This window comes from Colobus angolensis, unplaced genomic scaffold (assembly GCF_000951035.1).
Source record: "Colobus angolensis palliatus isolate OR3802 unplaced genomic scaffold, Cang.pa_1.0 Scaffold82, whole genome shotgun sequence".
NCBI lineage: Eukaryota > Metazoa > Chordata > Mammalia > Primates > Cercopithecidae > Colobus > Colobus angolensis.
The window spans coordinates 3,984,643-4,005,379 of NW_012122043.1; the positions used below are offsets into that span (position 1 = coordinate 3,984,643).

The 20,737-nt window shown below is 58.2% G+C and overlaps 1 protein-coding gene across 1 annotated transcript in view; it reads right to left on the minus strand.

The window, feature by feature from the left end:
- Window positions 1-1,329: 1,329 nt before the first annotated feature.
- The window catches only part of ESPNL (espin-like), a 29,032-nt gene continuing 9,624 nt past the window's right edge, over window positions 1,330-20,737 (minus strand). The window contains exons 5-9 of the mRNA XM_011929589.1: window positions 15,530-15,661; window positions 7,472-7,586; window positions 5,367-5,479; window positions 4,204-4,401; window positions 1,330-2,934 (exon numbers count right to left, since the gene is read on the minus strand). Coding sequence (XP_011784979.1) covers window positions 1,330-2,934; window positions 4,204-4,401; window positions 5,367-5,479; window positions 7,472-7,586; window positions 15,530-15,661 — 2,163 coding nt within the window. The remainder of the gene's footprint in view (window positions 2,935-4,203; window positions 4,402-5,366; window positions 5,480-7,471; window positions 7,587-15,529; window positions 15,662-20,737) is intronic.

The following is a 20,737-nucleotide window of genomic DNA, read 5'->3' on the forward strand; positions in this document are numbered from 1 at the left end:
TTTACATCTTCTTGAGCGTCCCTCCCCTTGGGCCCCAGTCAGCCACGAGGGTCTCTCTGTTCCATCCAACAGCTTGCCTGCTGCCTTCCAGGTTCTGCCTGGACAATCCCCAGGGAGCAAGGCGAGGACCCCTGATAAGCCTGTCCCCTGACTGCACCCTCCTCTGTCCCAGAGGGCCTGGATGCCAGGAAGAATATTCCTGAAGCCTCCCCTCCCTGCCACTCCCTGCTGGGCCATCTCACAGCTGCAGAGCCCCGCCCCCAAAGTCGCTGTGGGCTTGGGCCCAGCCCTCCTCAGCCCCAGAGCCTGGGTGATGACCCATTCTCCTGGCTGCCATCAGGAGCTGGGGACAAACCACACCCTATGCCAGCCATGCCCAGCACCATGTCCAGGATACTCGGCAGCACCCAGAGCCCCTGAGGATGGAATCCATCTCCCTTCCTGTATCCCTCCCTCCAGTACCCAGGCCCCCGTGAAGAGGTGCACTGTGGGTGACACCCAAGTGCCCTCGCGGAGTAGCCACGCCCCACCGAGGTCCAGCTGCTGCCCACCCCTGCCGGCATTCTCCTCTGTGTGCAGCAGCCTTTGAGAGTGGGCGCCAGCCACCCTGTCTGGAGGACTCTCTCTCAGCCACTGCTACTCCCACGTCCCTGCTCGCCGGCCTTGCTGGGGCCCACAACTGGGCTGGGGCCGGTCAGATGGAGGACAGGGGCCCCATGGGGAGCCTTCCTTTGAGGAAGCAGGGTCTCTGGAGCACCCTGGGGGTGGGGCACTGGCCTGGTGGGCATCGGTGTGTGACCAGCAAGGACGACCTGGCAGGAAGGTCTCCTCCCCATGGAATCTGTTCTCGGAATCACTCCAGCTCCCCACCATTCACAGGCGGGAGGTGAAGGGGTGTGGCCCAAGGTCAGCAGGAGAAACAGGGGCAGGACTAGGACCTGGGGCCACCTCAGGCTCACATGGAAGGTGGATGTGGCCGAGGCCCCCAGCACCAGAGAAACTGAGGGACAGGACGCCCAGGTAACTGGTGGCACTGGGGAAGGACAAGTGGGAAACAGGCAGCATCCCAGGTCTCGGGGGCTGGCCGGGCAGAGGTGCCCTGGGCTGGGGTGGCCCACTGCCTAACTTCAGGGCCTGCCCAGGGGCTTCCTGGGTGCAGTGGTGACTCGGAGAAGCATGCCACAACAGAAGAGTGCCGCAGCCTCCGATAACCCGCAGGACTGGAGGCAGCCTTGCCCGGCTCACCCGGCCACCAAGGGTGTGAGCAAGGAAAAGAGAAACCCCAAGTTACCCCCAAACCACGTTCTGGAAAGCAGGCTGCCGGCTGGGTCATTCTCCAAAGTTGAACATCTCAGCTTCCTTCTCCTTCCAGAAGGCAAAGCTCCGGTTGATGTAGCCGCAGATGTCCTCGCTGTTGAAGCTGCCCCGCTGGGAGCGGGACCCCAGCCGCTGTGCTGTGGGCTCAGGGCCGCTGCAGGGGACGGCGGCATGCGGCAGGGGCCCGAGTGGAGTCAGGCCTGACTTGCGGCCAGGTTCCGTTTCCCAGGCGGGACCCTGGCTGGAGCCGAAGAAGCGGGCTTTGATGTCCTCGAAGCCGTCGGTCCAGGCCCGGCGGCCAGCGGCCACCTCGTCGGTCACAGCCTTGTGGAAGGCGCGCACCGCCTCCCAGCCGTGGGTGCCCAGGTGCTCGAAGACCTCGAAGCAGAGCAGGTGGCGCACCTTCCGCTCCTCTGCCGGCAGGTCGCACTCCAGGAGCTGGAAGTAACCCAGCATGAAGAGATCCAGCGAGAGGCTGCTGTAGGTCACAGGAGCCCCGTCCATGTGGGGCAGGAACTGCTCGGGGGACAGGACCCCGCGGGGCCTCCGGCTTAGCCGCCGCAGCTGCCGGGTGGGCACGTGAGCCATGATGGCTTTCCAGTTGCCCAGCAGGTGGGTGATGGTGCTGCGCTGCTGCCACAGGTGGCCCAGCCGGGGGCCCTCGCCGGGTGAGGAGGGTGGCCCAAGGCTCCTGGAGGCCTCCTGGCCCCGAAACCCCGTGTGGCGGGCTTCTAGGGTCCTGCAGGCTGCTGTCTTGAGGGCCGGCGTGTAGGCCGACCTCCTCCAGTGGCTGAGGAAGAGCATGATGATGCGCTCCTTGCGCAGGCTGGCCAGGTCCGGACCGGCTGCGGTGCCCACCTCCGATGGCACCTCCTCGCAGCTGATGCCGGAGTCGCTGGCCTCCTCTGTGTCGCCAGGCCTGGGCTCCCCCGAAGCCAGGCCACTGCACGGCTTAGGCAGGGCCGGCCAGCAGCCACTCAGGCACTGCCTGCGCTGGGCCCCTGGCTCGCAGGGGCCAGGGTTGAAGCCACAGAGTGGGCCAGAGGCTGACTCGAAGTTGCCGCGCAGCATCCGCACAGACACCCCCCACTCCTGGATCTGGCGCTGGGCCTCGCTCCGAGGGGGGCGGGCCGAGGCCTCCCTGCAGGTCTCCTGCAGGGGCTGGGTGGTCGGCTTCTTATCCCCCTGCACCAGCCCATGCACACCCTTCAGCAGCAGGGACAGGCTGCGCACCAGGCGGGAGATGTGGCTGCACCAGAAGGGCAGGGGCTGCCCCCCGGGGGCCACCTCCGAGGCCTCCGCAGAGCTTGTGGGCTCAGCCGCTGGGGTTGAGGCCTCCTCAGCCTCCAGTCCGGGCGCCCTGGGCAGGAAGTGGCTGTTGACCGTGATGCTGACCAGGGGCTCGGGCAGCAGGGCCTGCAGCTCAGCCGCCAACCGGCCCAGCTCACTCTCATACTCCTGACAGCGGCGCCGAAGCTGCAGGTCTGCAATCTGCTTCTCTAGGTAGATCAGGTCGTCCTCCGTCAACAGCTCCCCAAAGGGCCCCAGGATGGCCTGGTGGGTCTGTGAGTACCTCCAGGCCGCCTGCTCTGTGGGGCCTGAGCTCCCACCATTGTCCTGGGCACAGGAAGGGCAGGGTGAGCAGGGTGAGCCCGCCCACCTGCCATCAGCCCACCTAGCTTCCAAATCCCTGAGTTCTCAGCATCTCTGCAGAGCCTCTGGTCCTGCCCCAAGGTAAGACTTTAAAGGGCTTCCCAGCTAGGGCAGAAGCCCCTGACCTGCTCTGCCCTAGTCTTGCTCTGCTCTCAACCCTGTGGCTTTCAGCCCCTATGGCTCCCAGCCCAACAGGCCAGGACAAGCTGGGCCCTCAGACAGGGCTGTCCCCCAGTCCTGAGATGGTGGAGACGGGCTGTATTCCAGCAGCCAGGAGCCACCTGTGGCTAGAGAAGCGACAGGTGGCTGGTGTGACGGAGGGGCAGAACTTTTACTTCCCCTAAATTGTAGTGAATTTCAATGGCTGCACGTGGCTGGCATGATTGTGCTGGACAGCACAGTGCTAGACTGGGGAAGCAGGACGCAATCGTCCTGACAAAATCGTAGGCCTCTGAGGGTACAATTCCTGAACTCCTGTCTGCACAGCAGCCGGGGAAGCCTGTTAAAATCCAAGGCACATCACAGCCCTTCTCTGCTCAGATTCTCAGTGGCTACCCACGGCCTCACAGAGGTGCAATAATCCCAGCCAGGTTCCTCTTCAACCTCAGGCGCCCATTTCACGCCAGGGCGCCTCCTCTTGCTTCTCCCCAGGCCGGCCGGGCCTCAGGACCCTTGCACTGGCTGTTGCCTCTGCCTAGGAGGTGTCTGCCCCAAGTTCCCATAGGGCTCCACCTCTCTTCCCTCCGGCCCCTGCTCAAGGCCACGTCCCCAGAGGGGGCCCCGTAAGCACCCATGTATCATAGTCCCCCAACCGCTTTGCTTTCTCCACAGCAGTGGGAATCGCACCCCTACACCTGCTGGCACCTGCCCATGGGCCACCGTCTTCCCTGCTAGACGGTGTGCCCAGGAGAGCAGGGGCTTGCCCTTCACTGCCTAGAACAACGCTTGGCACAGGCAGGCGTGTGCCACAAATCCACCAAGTGGAAGGATACGTGGGACCCACGCCTTCAGAGCAGGTGAAGGGGCTCTGCTCACTGGTTCACTTCATTCTCTGGCGGAAGCAACAGCTGAGGCCACAGAGGAGAGGGGCCCCTGGGTCTTGGATTTAGTTCTGGGCTTCGGGTGCTCTGACTTCCACTTCCACCTACCCGGAAAAGGCCCCGCCCCGCCCAGCCCACTGGTCCCGCCCCTCCGCCCCTCCCCGGGGCCTACCTGGATCTCCCCGGGGCCTACCTGGGCCTCTGCGGAGCTCTCTGCGCCCAGGCGCGCCTGCAGCTTCCGCACCATCACCTGCCGCTTCCACTCGGGGATGGGCCGGCCGCGCTCATCCCGCGTGGGCACCAACCCGTCGATGTCGCCTGAGGGCGGCCCATCCAGCTGCAGTGCCGCCAGGCCATCTGAGGCGTCCCCCGCCAGCGCAGTCTCTGTCCCCTGTGCAGAAGGGGGTGGGTCAGACAGGCCCGAAGGGGACCCAGGCCCTAAGTGGAGGGAAGATCCGAGAGGACATGGGGGGTTGGCTCCGCCCAGGACACCCTAACAGGGCGCCCTGAGAGATGGGACAGTTGGGGTCACGGACAGCACCCCACCCTCTCATCCTCAGCTTAAGAGTGAGACCTCGGAGGGGAGGGACTGGAGTGGGGCGGGGGTAAGATGTGTGGGCGGGGATTGTTAGCAGAGAAATGAAGCCAGAGGTCCCTCCCAGTCCCCTGTACAAGCCCAGCTGATGCTCCCGGAGTACACCATGTCCCTGGGCAAACTTGCTCTGGGCGCAGCTACATAGACAAAGCCTGGCAGCCAATCCTGTGCCGCAGGGCTTGTCAGAGCCTTCAGTGTGCTGTGCACACTCCAGCCCTCCAGGACAGACAGCGCCACGTGGCATTTCCCAGACTCCCGCGGAACATCTCAGTGGCTGAGAATCTGCAGTACCAGTGGGGGAAAGGCTGGGCTGGCTTTCTAAGGACCTGGTGCCCAGGAAAGGGAGGGTAAGGGGGAGCAGGACCGTTCTGTTGGTCTGGGCTGGCGGGGGCCTTGAGGAGGACAGTGGCAGCGGGGCCCTGCCCATGGCTGGCTGCTGCGATCTCTGCACTCCAAGCAGGCACGGAGCACCCCTGAGCTCAGAGGTCGGGCAGAGGGGCTTGGGCCACTGCAGCCCTCTGGGATGACAGAGAAGGGTCCCCGTGTTTCTGTGGTGAGGGGACAGCTGCAGTCGCCCTGACACTTCCGTCTCCTCAGAACTCAGGGTGTTCTTGAGAGCAGTGGAGTGATGCAGGCAGCCTGGCATCCACCCTTCAGGAAAGGCCTGGCTGTGCTGGGGGCTTCCCTGGGCCCCTAAGAGGATGGGGATGGAGGCTGGCTGGGGGCCCCAGGAGACAGGAATGCACGGGTGGGTGACGCACCGCAGGGTCAGCCATGGTACTGGTGGTGATCCTCGGAGGGGCCGGGCCGGTCATCTGCTCCCTGGGAAGAGGCTGGTCAGGATGGCCAGGCCAGGCTGGGCTGAGGGACGTGGCTGCGGAGAAGAAGGGGGTGTTGCAGAAAGGACAAGGGCTGGGGAGCAGAGACGCAGAGCCTCGGGGATCTGGGCCTTGGGGCAGAGCCGGCCTCCTGAACGAGCTGCGAGCTGGGAGCCAACCCCAGCCTGCCCTGCCCCAGAACACCTCAGGGCCCCACTGGACCTTCTCCGGGGAGTCTGCCTGGTCCATTGGAAAGCCTGAGGCACACCCCTGGGCCACGCCGCAGCCTCTCCTGCAGCAGGGGAGGAGCTGGGAAGGGCTTGAGGCCTGGAGGTCACAGGCTGCTAACGTAGCTCTGCAGGCTCCAAAGCTGGTCCCCTCGCTGCCCACAAGGCTCCTTGCCCCAATGCAAACACACACTTCAGTGTCAACCTTGAGTGAAGAACACGTCTGTATCATAGCCAGGCAGACACACACAGACACACACAGACACAATCACACACAATCACACAGACACAATCACACACAAGCACATACACAAACATACAGACACACACACAGACACAATCATACACAGACACAATCACACACACAGACACAATCACAGAAATATACACAGAACACAGACACACAAACACAATTATACATAGACACAATCACAATCACACACAGACACATAGACACAATCACACACACACAATCACACACAGACACACACGTACACAATCACACAATCACAGACACAATCACACACAGACACACAGATAAAATCACACACAATCACAGAAACACACGGACACAGAACAGACACACAAATACAATCACACAGACACAGTCATACACAGATACAATCACAGATACACACACAGTCATACACACAGACACAAGCATACACAATCACATACACACAATCACACACAGTACAATCACAGACCAATCACACAGAAACACCGACACAGAACAGACACCCACAAGCACACAGACACAGACACACACACGAACAGAATCACCCACAGAAACAGGTACAGTCACACACAGATGCATGGACACAATCACACACAGAAACAGACACAGAACAGACACACACACAATCACACAGATACACACAATCACACAGATACACACAATCACACACTGACACAATCAGAAAGACACAAACACAATCACACACATACACAGGCACAATCATACAGAGACACACAATCACACACAGACACACACAGTCACACACAGACACACAAACACATACAGACACACAATCACACACAGATACGCAGACATAATCATGCACAGGAACACAAACACAATCACACAGATACATACAGACACAGAACACACAATCACCACATACAGACACAATCACAGAGAGACACACAATCACACAGACACAATCACACACAGATACACACAGACACAATCACACAGACACACAAACACAGATATACACGGACACAATCATACACAGCTACAGACACAGTCACACAAAGAGAAGCGTCCCCGTATCTATGTATATCACACACAGAACATGCAGACACAATCACACACAGACGCACACTCCCACGTGTGAGTACAGGGCCGCAGCAGGGCCTGGGGAGGAAGCTCGCCCTCACTACCTGTGGCACCTGCTGACGTTTTCTTGCCATGCCATGCCATGCCATGCCAATCAGTGCTGCTCACAGACCCCTAATGGTGGTGGCCCACAGTGTGAGGACCATCCCCTGCCCTGCTAGCCCACGCATGCAAGGTGTGCTGGGGTCTCAGGGACAGCAGCCCATCTACAAGGGGCCTGGGCCCAACCGGCTGGTCTCCCCACATTCACCCCCGGACAAGTTGCTGTGACTTTAAGTGCTCACCATGCAAAATGCTAATCCTCTGCTTTCCAAAGCAACAAAGGCAGCCAAGGACACCCGGAAGCAACTGGGGAGGGAGGGTGATGGGGTGCCCGGCTGCCCGCAGACTTCCCACCAGTCCAGGACCTCGGAGGGGAGGCAGTGGCACCCACTCCCAGGCCCATGCCCCAGCCAGCCCACGTGGGGCTGTGCACTCACAGGTGGGGTTCCTGGGCCCTGGGCCTCCTCTTCTTCCATCCTCCAGGGAGGGCCTCGTGGCCAACAGTGGAGGTGGCGGGAACGGCGGTGGTGGGGGCGTCATCAGCAGGGGCACCTGTGGGTGGATGGACCTGGTCAGTGGGGGGCCCCTGTGGGCTCTTCCCTACTCACCTAGATGGGGTGGGAGCACCCAGTGGGCGAGCCTGTGCATCTGAGAAGGGCTGCGACAGGTAAGGAGGTGGCAGGAGAGGGGCAGGTCCTTGATCAGGGTTCTGTCCCAGGGTCATCTCCTGCCTGAGTGCCATCACTTCCCAGCACCCCACCTTGGTTCCCCACCTGCTGCCACCGCTATTGAGTGGGCCACCCGCATCTCAAAACTCAGCTTCCAGGCTCCCTCTGGAGGCAGCTGAGCTCTGGGGTTCTGGGCACTGGGTTAGAGCCTGGTTTCCAGCTGTGCTAGCGCCCTGTGGTCTCACAAAGACACGTGCACGCATACGCACACACACACATGTACACTCCCCTGCACACACATGCATGTACTCTCCTGCACACACGCAAGTACTCTCCTGCACACACACGTACTCTCTTGCACACACACATGTACTCTCCTGCACACACGCATGTACTCTCCTGCACACATGCATGTACTCTCCTGCACACATGCATGTACACTCTTCCTCACACCCACCTCCCCGACTGCCCTGACTCCTGTGCTGTAGTCTGCCTGCAACTTCAGCCCTGACTTGGGGCTGACATGGGTCAGTGTCTTGGGGGTGGAGGGCCCCATGAGAAACCTGGTGAGGACAGGGGAGGGCAATGGAGTAGGATGGGGGTCCCTAATGTGCCCACCAGCCAAGGGCATGGGCAGCCCTTGTCCCTAGCCAGCAGGGCCACATGCCACCGACCCTCTGGGCACCTCCCCCACCGTGCCTGTCAGACCAAAGCTCTTGTCCCTGCCCTCCAGTGGGCACTGGAAACCAGACGTGGCCATCAGGGCTCCAGGGTCAGTGCTAGCGAGAGCCCTGGGCAGAGCAGAGAACTCAAATCGGCCTGTTGGGAGAGTGGGAGGGACCCCTGCTGCAGCTTGCTCGAATGCATGGCTGTCTCTGCCTTCGAATTCCTTCTCCTTTCTGAATGCAGGGGCCCATTTTCACACTGCACTGGGGCCGGACTGCAGTGAAGCCAGTCCTACTTGAGCAAAACTTTGGCCTCCCCAAGCCTCCCTTGTTCATGGACAAGGTGGCACAGGCTGCCTCCCGGCAAGGATGCTGGGTGGCCCCTCAGCCACCTCCCCTCCAGGACCCTCACCCCACTGGGCCACGGGGGAGGGAACACAGTCTGAAAGCCCATCTTCCCAGCCCCCACGCACCTCACTCCTTCCAGGAATCTCTGCCCACAGCCCAGGAACCCTGGTGCACGGTGGGCTGGGGAGTGACCGCCCAGCCCCAGCCCCGGAGGACCTCAGACGCGACCTGCAGAGCTCAGGGAGTCCAGCTGTCCTGGGACGCCCGGGGCTGCTGAGGCTGCTGCCCCCAGGAGTGGGAGGTGTCACATGAATATTTGAAGGCCGAGGTGTCAGGTGGCCAGGCGGGGCTTGGGCTGGGTGCGGGATACCTTACCACGGCCCCTTTAACTCTCCACAGAGCAGCGGCTGGGGAGGGGACGCTCTGGGACACGGAAGGGGACCTGAGACCCCTGGGCCCCATGAGAAGAGAAACCATCCAGAGGAGTCCCCAGCCCCACCCACAGTATGGCTCCCAGTGCACAGATGGGGAAACTGAGACTCAGAGAGGGCAGTGGGGCTTTCTCAAGGTCCCGCAGCCGGGCTGCCGCAGAGCTGGATGAGAGTCTCACGGGAGACCTCAGCCTTTGCTCCCTCCCGTGCCCTTGAACAGCTGCTTCCTTGGTGGGGGACACCACAGAGGTCAGCCTCTGGCGAAAGACCAAGAACACAAAGCCTGGCGGTCCTTTCTGGGCCGCTTCTCAGGGCTGTGTGTGCAGAGAGCGACGGAGGGACGGGGAGTGACTAAGCAACTGAGGGACGTGGAGCGACGGAGGGACGGGGAGTGACTTGCCCTCTGCTGAGCAACACGGTGTTCCCCAGACTCGAGGGTCCTCGGCGGAGATACAAACCTATGGCACAGCTGCCACTGGGACCTGACTCGCACCACCTGGGACTCGGGGGCAAGGGAATGCCACAGAACATGATGTGTGCTCCCTGCCATGCTGAAGGAAGGCCACAGTGAGAGGCTGGCTTGGCCGCTTCAAGCAGGGCAGTCAGACTCCAGACCAGACATGGCCAGAAAAGCCGGACACAGGTGGTACCACCAACAGAGGTGGCTAAGCCCTGCCTCGAGTGGGCCCTCAACAGCAAGGCCACCCCAATGCCCTTGCACTGTCCCCTGCCCAGGACTGTCCCCTGCTCAGCCAGGACTGAGCCAGGAGTGGGATGGTGCTTCTCGCCTCCTCTCTGCCCTTGCCTGGGAGCCCTGAGCCCCCTCCCTGAGATTGAACCTGCTGTCCGTGGGGAGGGGCCACCCCTGGCAGAGTGCGAGGCTTGGCAGGATGGCAGCGGCCCTCTTATGCTGGGGAAGACGAAAGAGGTGGAAGTTAGTTTAGGGGTCAGGGGACTACCGGACTCTGGCCCCAGCACAGCACCTGTGGCTTGGGGGACCTTACTCGAGGTCCCTGTGGCCCAGCCCTGCTCCACAAGAGAAGCCCCAGGACGCCACCCCCTGAGCCTTTGCCTATAACTCAGAGTTCTTGGAAAGTTGAGGGACCATGGAGAGCACCTGGCAGGGGCCTGCATGACGGTGGCATTCAGACCTCCACACTGCTGCCTCTGTGAGTATTAGGATGGTCTCTGAGTTTTAACAGGGATGAGAAGCCTGGCTGTGGCGTTTACCCAGCAACGGGAGTCACCACACCCCTGCCTCCCGCAGGAAGGCCCTGGACACAGTGAAGCCTCAGGGATCTGGAGGCACAGATGTGGGAGTCCCGTCCCTCGGGGTTTTAACCGTTAGACACGTGCTGCCCTGAATCCCAGCACTGGACAGTTGCCCTGAGGTTGGTGGTCATGTGGCCCCACGGCCCAGCCCGCTGTCCCTGTCCCTGGTTTTTGGTGAGATTTGAGCGCCGCGGAGGCTCCATGCATTATACATGGAGAGCATCGTGGTGAGCCAGGTCACAGGCCTGTAATGCCACCCGGTCGGAGAGAATCACGGCCCACGGATGGGTGCCGGACAGCAGTTGCCATGGCTGAGATTCCATTACTGACTGGGCGGGTACCACCCTTCCCAGCAGGAGGAGAGCGCCTAGGAAGCCTCTCACCTTCTCTGGGCCTCAGTTTCCTCATATATAAAATAAAGACGTCTTAGTACCTTTCTGGACCGAAGGGGAGAGAGTACACCTGTCCCGAGGGCCCACCAGGGCAGGCGCCTCATTGGGTGCTCAAGGAGCTTCTCCTTTACCCAAAAAACAAGGCTCTGGGCCGGGTGCGGTGGCTCATGCCTGTAGTCTCAGCACTTTGGGAGGCAGAGGTGGGAGGATTACTAGAGCCCAGGAGCTCAAGACCAGCCTGGCCAACATGGCCAAACCCCGTTTCTACAAAAAATACAAAACTTAGCTGGGTGTGGTGGCATGTGCCTGTAGTTCCAGCGACTTGGGAGGCTGGGGTGGGAGGATCACTTGAGCCTGGAAGGCTGAGGGTGCAGTGAGCTGAGACTGTGCCACTGCACTCCAGCCTGGGTGACAGAGAGAGACCCTGTGGTGAGAAAATTGGGCTTTAGAGGTGCTCAGAACTTGCCAGCGCCCCATGCCCAGGAAGGGCAGCACAGTGCTGGCAGGTGGGGGTGAGTGGGACAGCCCTGGACACCACGGGAGATGCCAGAGGCCTGTTCCCCAAGCATGGAGGGTTCTATGTGCCATCCCTGCCCAGACAGGGCGCTCAGAGTCCCACAGCCAGGATCCCAGTTGCTTGGCTAGCAGAGGGGAGGGGACCTGCCTCGAGGGCGGCCCCTGGACTTCAAGACCCCATCTCTCATTGCGTGGAGAGGGGTCCCCAAGGCCCAGGGAGGGGCAGGGCTGGCCTTCCCTAGCACCCTGAGCAGACCCCAAGCCGGGCGGGCCCCACAGACCCGACACTAAGGAGGCACGAGGGGGCACCTCCCACAGGGCAGGTCTCAGCACTGCTGTCAAGCATTGCTCCCCAAGCTGCTGTTGCTCTTGGAATGCGCGAGTCTCCTGGGGGCGGAGACAGGCTGCGTTGTCATGGGGAAGATGATGGATTTCACCACCTCTTCTGAGGCCAGCTCGGAGGCGGCCAGTGCGAGCAGCCCCTGCAGATTGGATTCCCATCAATATTGCAGCAGGCATATGGCCTCCCCCGGCCCACAGCTGACAGCCTGCTCTCCCTCAGAGGCCTGGAGGGGAGACAGCTCCAGTGGTGAGAGATGAGCACCCCCTGCTGTCACCAGACCCTCGCAGAGGTCGAAGACAGAGACATGCTCCAGTCCCGACCCCGAGCTCCCAAATGGGCTCCTGAAGCTGCACATGGAGGAGCCGGGAAGGTCGCAGGGTTGGGTTTTCATGCGCTGGGCAGGGGGCGCCGAGGCGCAGGCAGGAGGGGACTGTGGATGGGAAGGATGTGGCGAGCCTAACGCGACCCGTCCTCCACTACCACGGGGTCTGGGGACAGAAGGCAGAGGTGCTGCTTGGACAGAAAGCCCACGCATGGGACCCCAGAATGGCTGGGGCAGGAACAGTGTCAGAGACTCCCAGGAGGTCGGGCAGGGCTGTTCCCTTGTGCCAGGGGCTTGTGGAGGCTGGGACACCGGCAGAGCGGCTGCCCTCCCTACCGCCTAATTTCGGCTGCCATCCAGGCAGGAAGTGCAGGGAGGGGCCCAAAAAAGGCCGAGGCTGACCCAGCGGCCTTGAAGGAGCTGTGGGAGACCCAGGCAGTCGGCACTCTTGGGCTGCAGGCCGTGGAGCCCCGGCCTTCTGTGGAGAAGCCAGCAGAGCGCCACCACCTTCTCAAGCCAAGCCAGAAAGACAGCCTTCTGCTGAACCAGGACCCGTTGGACGTCTAGCAAGCACACCATTTAGTAAATACATGACTTCCAGCAGTGACTGAATTCTACTTCCTGAAACTGCTGCGCCAGGGCAAAACCAGGGCAGAGCCGTGCTCTCTGGAGGCCACCTGAGCCACCTGCGCAGCGCGGCAGGCCTGATGTGGGTTTCCACCAGTGCCACCAGAGGCCCCAGTGGTGGCAGTGTGACAAGTGTCCCGCAGGCCCCAGGGGCTGGGGTTGGGGGGGACTGTGGCTCTGCCCCAGTTGGCCCCAGATGCTCTGAGAGTACACATCAGAGAAGAGGAGGCCAGCAACCCCTTGGGGAGACAAGGGGTTTGGGGGGTGGAGGGCAATGGCACCTTCTCAGTCCCCTCACCCGAAAAGAAGGGTTAGGTGATTTCAGAACACCTTTCTGAAGGGGTGGTCACTAAAAGAAGTGTGGCGGAAACTGAGGCAGGTTAGATGAATTTGTCACAGTAACTGCCCTGGGCCTGGAATAGAGAGGGAAGGTCGGGTGGGAGCACATGGGGGTGACCTGACTCCAATGTGGATGCCAAAGCACCCTCTCCCACCGGCTCCTCCATTCAGTTGCCCGCATCCACCCTCCTCCATCCACCCAGCTCCCATCTCCATCCTTCATCCACCCTCCTCCATCCATTCCTCTTCTGTCCATTCCTCCTCCATCCACCCTCCTCCATCCCCCCTCCTCCATCCATCTCCTCCATTCAACTCCTTCATCCATTTCTCCTCCATCCATCCTCTTCCATCCACCCTCCTCCATCCACCTTCCTCCATCCACCCAGCTCCCATCTCCATCCTTCATCCACCCTCCATCCACCCAGCTCCCATCTCCATCCTTCATCCACTCTCCTCCCTCCTCCATTCCTCTTCTGTCCATTCCTCCTCCATCCACTCCCCTCATCTCCCCTCCTCCATCTAACTCCTCCATCCAGCTCCTTCATCCATTTCTCCTCCATCCATCCTCTCCCATCCACCCTCCTCCATCCACCTCCTCCATCCACCCTCTTCCATTCATTCCTCCTCCATTCACCCTCCTCCATCCCACCCTCTTCCATTCACCCTCCTCCATCCATCCTCTTCCATTCATTACTCCATTCACCCTCCTCCATCCCACTCTCTTCCATTCATTCCTCCTCCATTCACTCTCCTCCATCCATCCTCTTCCATTCATTACTCCTCCATTCACCCTTCTCCATCCATTCCTCCTCCATCTACCTCCTCCATCCAACTCCTTCATCCATTCCTCCTCCATCCACCTCCTCCATCCATCTCCTCCATCCAGCTCCCCCATCCACCCTCCTCTCTCCATTCCTCCTTCATCCACCCTTCTCCATCCATTCCTCCTCTACCCACCCTCCTCCATCCACCTCCTCTATCCACCCTCCTCCATCCACCTCCCCCATCCAATTCCTCCATCCACTCTCCTCCATCCAACTCCTCCATCCACCCAGCTCCCATCTCCATCCTTCATCCACCCTCCTCCATCCATTCCTCTTCTGTCCATTCTTCCTCCATCCACCCTCCTCCATCCCTTCCTCCTCCATCCACCCTCATCCATCTCCCCTCCTCCACCCACCCTCCTCCACCCACCCTCCTCCAACCACTCTCCTCCATCCACCCTCCTCCATCCACCCTCTTCCATGCACCCTCCTCCATCCAGCCTCCTCCGTCCACCTTCCTCCATTTTCCCTCCTCCATCCACCCTCTTCCATCCACCTCCTCCATCCATTCCTCCTCCATCCACCCTCCTCGATGTACCCTCCTCCGTCCACCCTCTTCCATCCACCCTCCTCTATCCACCTCCTCCATCCACCCTCCTCCATTCACCCTTCTCCATCCATTCCTCCATCCATTCCTCCTCCATCCACCCTCCTCCATCCACCCTTCTCCATCCATTCCTCCATCCATTCCTCCTCCATCCACTCTCCATCCATCCTCTTCCATCCATTCCTCCTCCATTCACCCTCCTCCATCCATTCCTCCATCCATTCCTCCTCCATCCACTCTCCATCCATCCTCTTCCATCCATTCCTCCTCCATTCACCCTCCTCCTTCCACCCTTCTTTGTCCACTCCTCTGCCACCCATCTCTTCTCTGTCCACCCTCTTTAGCTCTCCCCTCTCCATGTAGCCCTCTCCTCATTTCTTACTCCTTTGGCCTCCCTGCCCCATTCATTCCTCCTCTGTCTGTTCCCTCCCCATCCATCCCTTCCTCTGTTCACCCTCATGCATCCACCTGCTTTTCTGTCCATTTGCTCATTTGTTCATTCAGTAAACACTTGTTGAGCCCTGTCATATGCTAAGGGCTGGGGACTAGTGGGACAGACAAGATCCCTGTCCTTACAAACGGGGAAATGAGAGGCTGTGGGGTCCCAGGCTGAGAGACAAGAGCCAGGGCTGGAATCTGCTGCCTTCCGGCTGCTGCAGGGCTGTTGGCCGCCTTGTGGTCACCTCTGGGAGGTTCTGCTCCCACGCCTGGGGCTCCTCAGTCTGACGTACATCACCCACGAGGAACCCTGGCCACGGAGGCTCTTGAGACACAGGTGTGGTCTCTGTGACCCAGACGAATGGCATGACCTGGCCAAGTTCCAGCCACAAGCCCAGGCCGGGCCCTGGCCACAGCCATGGCCCCAGGCCCTGTCACATGCCCTCTCTCCTGATCCCCGTTACAGCCCCTGTCCTTGTCACAGCCCTGGCCCCACCCGTCACGGCCTGTCCCTAGCACTGGCTGCCCTGTGGTGCCTCAGTCCTGCTCCTGTCCTGGCCCCTGTCACAGCTCCTGTCACGGCCTGACCCTAGCACTGGCTGCCCTGTGGTGCCTCAGTCCTGCTCCTGGCTCCGATGCCATGTATGAGTTGGATATGGTGAGCTTCCCAGCTGACTATGCTGCAGGTTCAGCAGTGGGGTCCTGGCTGGGATCTGGGCCCACCCTCCATGCCTCCAGGGCAGCTGGGGACCCTGAGCCTTACCGGCTGGGCCACCTCCCGCAGGTATTGGGCACAGTCCCGGTGTCCGTGGTACTCCGCCAGGTCCGCCGCCGTGTAACCGTCTTCATCCCGCAGGGAGGGATCCACGTGGTGGGAGACTAGGGTCTGGCAGCACTGCAGTGAGGAGGGCACACGTGTGACCCACCACGACACTCACCAGGTGCCCATGGGCTGGCCCTGTGCAGGCTGCTCCCCTGGCCCCATCGCACAGCTGCCCTGGTGCCCTTCCCAGCAGGGGCAGGGCTTGAATCTGGGCCGTGGGGTTCCAGAGACCTGTCTGGGAGCACCCAAGCCTCATCCCACAGCCACCCTGTCCTGGCACAGACAGTACCAGGCACTGCATATGAAGCAGTGCTAAGCTGACAGGCATCAGGGTGCCCCATCCAGACCCCTCACAGCTGCCATGGCCTAGGCATTAAATGCAGAACCAGTTTCCATGTTTGCCACCCTTGGAGATGTGGATCAACGCACGTGAAGAAACAAGGCTCGGAGAGACAAGCAACCGGCCCCCGCCCCGGGGACTCAGAGCCACCTCCCACCACAGCCCCACTCTCCATAGGACCATCCTTCTGGCCCCAGGAGGTTCCCCCCTGGCACCCGGAGTACCAGCTCATGCCTGACCAAGGCTGCTCACCACCTTTGCCAGCCACACTGCTTGCTCCTACCCAGCCAACCTGGGGCCAGGGCCCTCCTGTCTCCTTGTACCTGATGGACTCTTGTGATGGGAATGGGGAGGAAGAGGGGAGGGAAGGAAGCTGGGGAGGGAGTCCACAGGACTGGAAGGCTGGAGACATCTGGGCCTGTGAAGGATTCAGATGGGAGAGGGGCAGGGGACCTCAATAATGAATTCTGTACTTTATTCTGTATGCATTTATTCTATAAATATTTCTGTGTCTCTTTGGTGGTACTAGGGAAACACAAAAATGAACTTGAGGCGAATGCTGTGTTCATAAAACTGTACCTTTGATGCAAACGTATGTCTGAGATAGACCAGCTGGGCCTCAGCATCTTTGGGTGACACTGAATTGAACTAAGTAAGAAGTTGTGAGACCCTTGGCCAGGCGTGGTGGCTCACACTTGTAATCCCAGCACTTGAGGCCAAGGCGGGTGGATCACCTGAGGTCAGGAGTTCCAGACCAGCCTGACCAACATAGTGAAACCCTGTTTCTACTAAATACAAAAAATTAGCCAAGTGTGGTGGCAGGCGCCTCTAATCCCAGCTAGTCAGGAGGCTGAGGCAGGAGAATTGCTTGAAGCCGGGAGGCGGAAGTTGCAGTGAACCAAGATGGCACCACTGCACTCCAGCCTGGGCAACAAGAGTGAAACTCCATCTCAAAAAAGTTGTGAGACCCCAAAGAAATTTCAGCTCCTCTCTGGACTGCAGGTGCCTCACCTATAAAAGGTGCAATTAGTGTTCATTCTCTACAGATAAATGCAGGTTCAGCATGCATGTGGAGCGGCGGGTGTGCCCGCCGTGAGTAAACACAACATGACACTGTCGTGCGTGGCAGGGGGCCTGGCAACGAAGTCCAGTGGCCTTGAGCTCATCTGGCTCTGTGACTTGCTGGTCAGAGAACTTGGCCAGCTAACTGGGCCTGTCTGTAAAGTAGGGACGGCTGCACTGATCTATGGCCGACACCACCAGCCTTCCTTGCCCCTGGCCCCTACCGACACCCAGCTGTGCAGCTAGCAGGTCAGCTCGAGACCTCAAGGGTGAGTGCCTCGTCCTGGGGGAATTCTTCTCTGGAGGGCTTCCCTTCCCCTCCTTCCTCTACCCCGAGTTCCATGGCTTCCAAGGTGGCCACGGCCTGAAGAGGCCACGGCACCACCAGAGGAAGGTGGACACGAAGATGGAAAGAGCCCTGCGTCCTGGAAGCCCTGCAGATCCACAAGACCTGCTCCAGAACCACAGAGCCACAGGGCTTGTCACTGCCTGAGGATAATCACCCTGTGCCTCTAAGCTGTGTTCTCGCGTGTCTGCTTGTGCACTGCCTGCCTTCCTGGGTGCCGCGCTGCCCTCCAGAGAGTAAGCAGCTCAGGCCGGGGGCCGCCGGCTCTGGCACAAATATGCAACCCTGGTTGTGGTATGAAAGCTGCCACCCATAGCATGGCCGGTTGCACACGAGGCTTTCTTTCTGGACACTTTTAACTTCAGATGAGTTTCATGTGTCATGAGATGTGATTCTTTTGCTTTTTCCCCATTTAAAAAGGGGAGAACTATTTTGAGCTTGTGGGGCCACACAAAATCAGGTGTACGCACACCTCTTCCCGGGGGCCTGCCGGGAGGTTCGAACCAGGTAACGCCTGAAGGCTCTTGGAGGACCAGAAGGGCTGAGCCAGTGGCTGGTGTGGCTGAGGAAGCAGGAAGCATTTGTCAGATGTGCAAGGAGGCTGGGGCTGGGAAGGCTGGGGCCGGTTGCTGAAGCCAGTCCCTGGGAGAGGCACTGCTCCCGGAGGCTCTGGGCTGGGGGAATGGCAAAAGTCTGCCAGGATGTGGTGGGTGTGTGGGTGGGTGGAGACAGAGCGTCCCCAAGGAGCTGTTGCTGGGAAGAGGAGGCCAGGATGCGGAGGAGGGGAGTTACAGGGTCTGCAGGAGTATGAGGGGTGTCACGGCAGAGGAAGGGGGACAGGTGTCAGACCTGGCCCCAGATGGTGCTGGGGAGAGAGGGCACAGCCCTGACAGGAACAGAGCCATGGGGAGGAGGAAGGGAACATCTCCCCCAGAGTAATGGACTCCATCGCCGCTGGGATTGTCAGCAGAGGGTGGGTGGTGACAGACGGAACTCTGTCCGGAAGTCTGTGCGGAGGCCACACCAGTGGAAAAGCAGGTGAGCAGATGGATCCACTACTCCAGGGAGGAGAGAACCAGGTGGGTCAAACCAACCCACTGCCCAAGGACATGAAACACGGATTCTCTGTAAAAGCCACCTGCCAACAGCCTCCGTAAGGTAACACAGAAGTCAGGGAGGAGTGATGCGGCCACACTCAGGGGAAAAGGAAAGCCTCGGGGGTAGGGGGGTGGTCGGGGAGCCCAGCACTCAGAACTGCCCTTGCCCTGAGCCTGGGCTGATGCCAGAAGAACACTGTCCTCCAGCAGCCTCAGGGGACCAGGGAGGCCAGGAACAGTGCGGGTTCTGCCAAGGGTGGGGGCTCTAGTTGATCACCTCCCGATGTAGGCCAAGGGCTCTACCCTCAGAGAAAACGGAAGCCAGATGCCAGTCAGGCCCCTGCTTCCTATCATGGAGGTGGTCCTGGGAACTTCCTGCCTGGAATGCAGGTTAAGGTGATTCTGAGCCCACATGTGCCCAGCAAAGGCAAATAAGATACTGCCAAGGCCTCCAGTTATGCCTACACTTCATTTTTCATGTTTAATGTCAGCTTACATCAACAAAAATAAAAAATACAAGGAAATAAGATACCATGAATGAGAACCAGAAGACCCAGCCCACAAAGAAATAGAAATAAAGCTCTGAGAACTAACAGACAAAAACAACAGTGCTTACTCCTTTTAAATAAAGAAAAACCCAGGCAGCCAGATAACATCTCCTCAAAATAAGAGAGTAAAAATAAACCCCTAAACATTAGTAATTATATGACTGTAGATGGTCTAAATGCACCAACAGATAAAGACTGTCAGGCTGATGAAAAAAACTAAATATGACTGCATGTGGCTAACCAGAGGTACTGGCAAACATAAGGATTCAGAAGGCTGAAAGTAAAATATGAATAAGCTTCACCATCAAATGAGTACAGAAAGAAAAGTCATGTGTATACATATATCAGATAAAACAGACTAGATATGGGGTTCAAAATATACAAAACAAATGGTGACAGGATTATAGGGAAACACAGACAAATCCAGAATAATAGCCAGGAATGTTCACACACTTCTCTCGAGCCATTTGAAATCCAACAAACTAAAATGTATACCTATGGAGATCTGAAGAACACAATGATATAATGACATGTAGAGAACAGCCTGCAAACTCTACAGTCTTTCCAAGAACACATGCAACATTGATAAAATTGACCATACACAGGGCAATAAAGTAACTTATCAAAAAATCAAAGGACTGAAATCACCAGAGTATATTTTCTGACCACAATGCAATTTGGACAGAAATTAATAACAAATAGATAGCCGGAAGGAACACCTTCATATTTGGAAATTAAGAAACATAATTCCAAGGAATCCCTAGGGCAAATAAGAATCAGAATGGGAATTAGAAAATTTTTTTTTTTTTTTTTTTTAGACGGAGTCTCGCTCTGTCGCCCAGGCTGGAGTGCAGTGGCCGGATCTCAGCTCACTGCAAGCTCCGCCTCCCAGGTTTACGCCATTCTCTTGCCTCAGCCTCCCGAGTAGCTGGGACTACAGGCGCCCGCCACCTCGCCCGGCTAGTTTTTTGTATTTTTTTTTAGTAGAGACGGGGTTTCACTGTGTTAGCCAGGATGGTCTCGATCTCCTGACCTCGTGATCCACCCGTCTCGGCCTCCCAAAGTGCTGGGATTACAGGCTTGAGCCACCGCGCCCGGCCTAGAAAATATTTTTTAACTGAACAATTATCAAACAGTGGGATACAGCCAAAGCAGTACTTAGAGGAAAATTTATAGCCTTTGATAAATATATTAGAAAAGAAAAAAGGTTGAAAAGCAAGTGAAGTAGGCACCCATCTCAGTAATTTAGGAAAGAAAGTAATGACAAAGATAAATGCAGAAATTAATGAAATAAAAAAAATACATTGGAGACAATTAAATGCTTTTTGGAGGACACTGAACAAGTTAAAACCTGACTGTTGGAAAAACTAGTGACTAATATCTAGTGCGGCTGATTGAGACAAAAAAAGAAAGAAGAAAATAACCAACATCAGGAATTAAAAGTGGGGAACTTACTACGTACAGACAATAAAGGATCATCAGGGTATCAAAAATAACTTTATGCTAATATACTTAATAACTTAGATAAAATTGATTCCTAGAACATTTCTAGGAAATAAATCCTAGAAAAATATAATTTGATGAAATCAACACATAAGAAATAGAAAGCCCTAGTAGTTCTATAATTAAATAAATTGAATTAGTAATTAAAAACCTTCCCTCATTAAGAAAATGTGGCACATATACACCATGGAATACTATGCAGCCATAAAAAAGGATGAGTTTGCGTCCTTTGTAGGGACATGGATGCAGCTG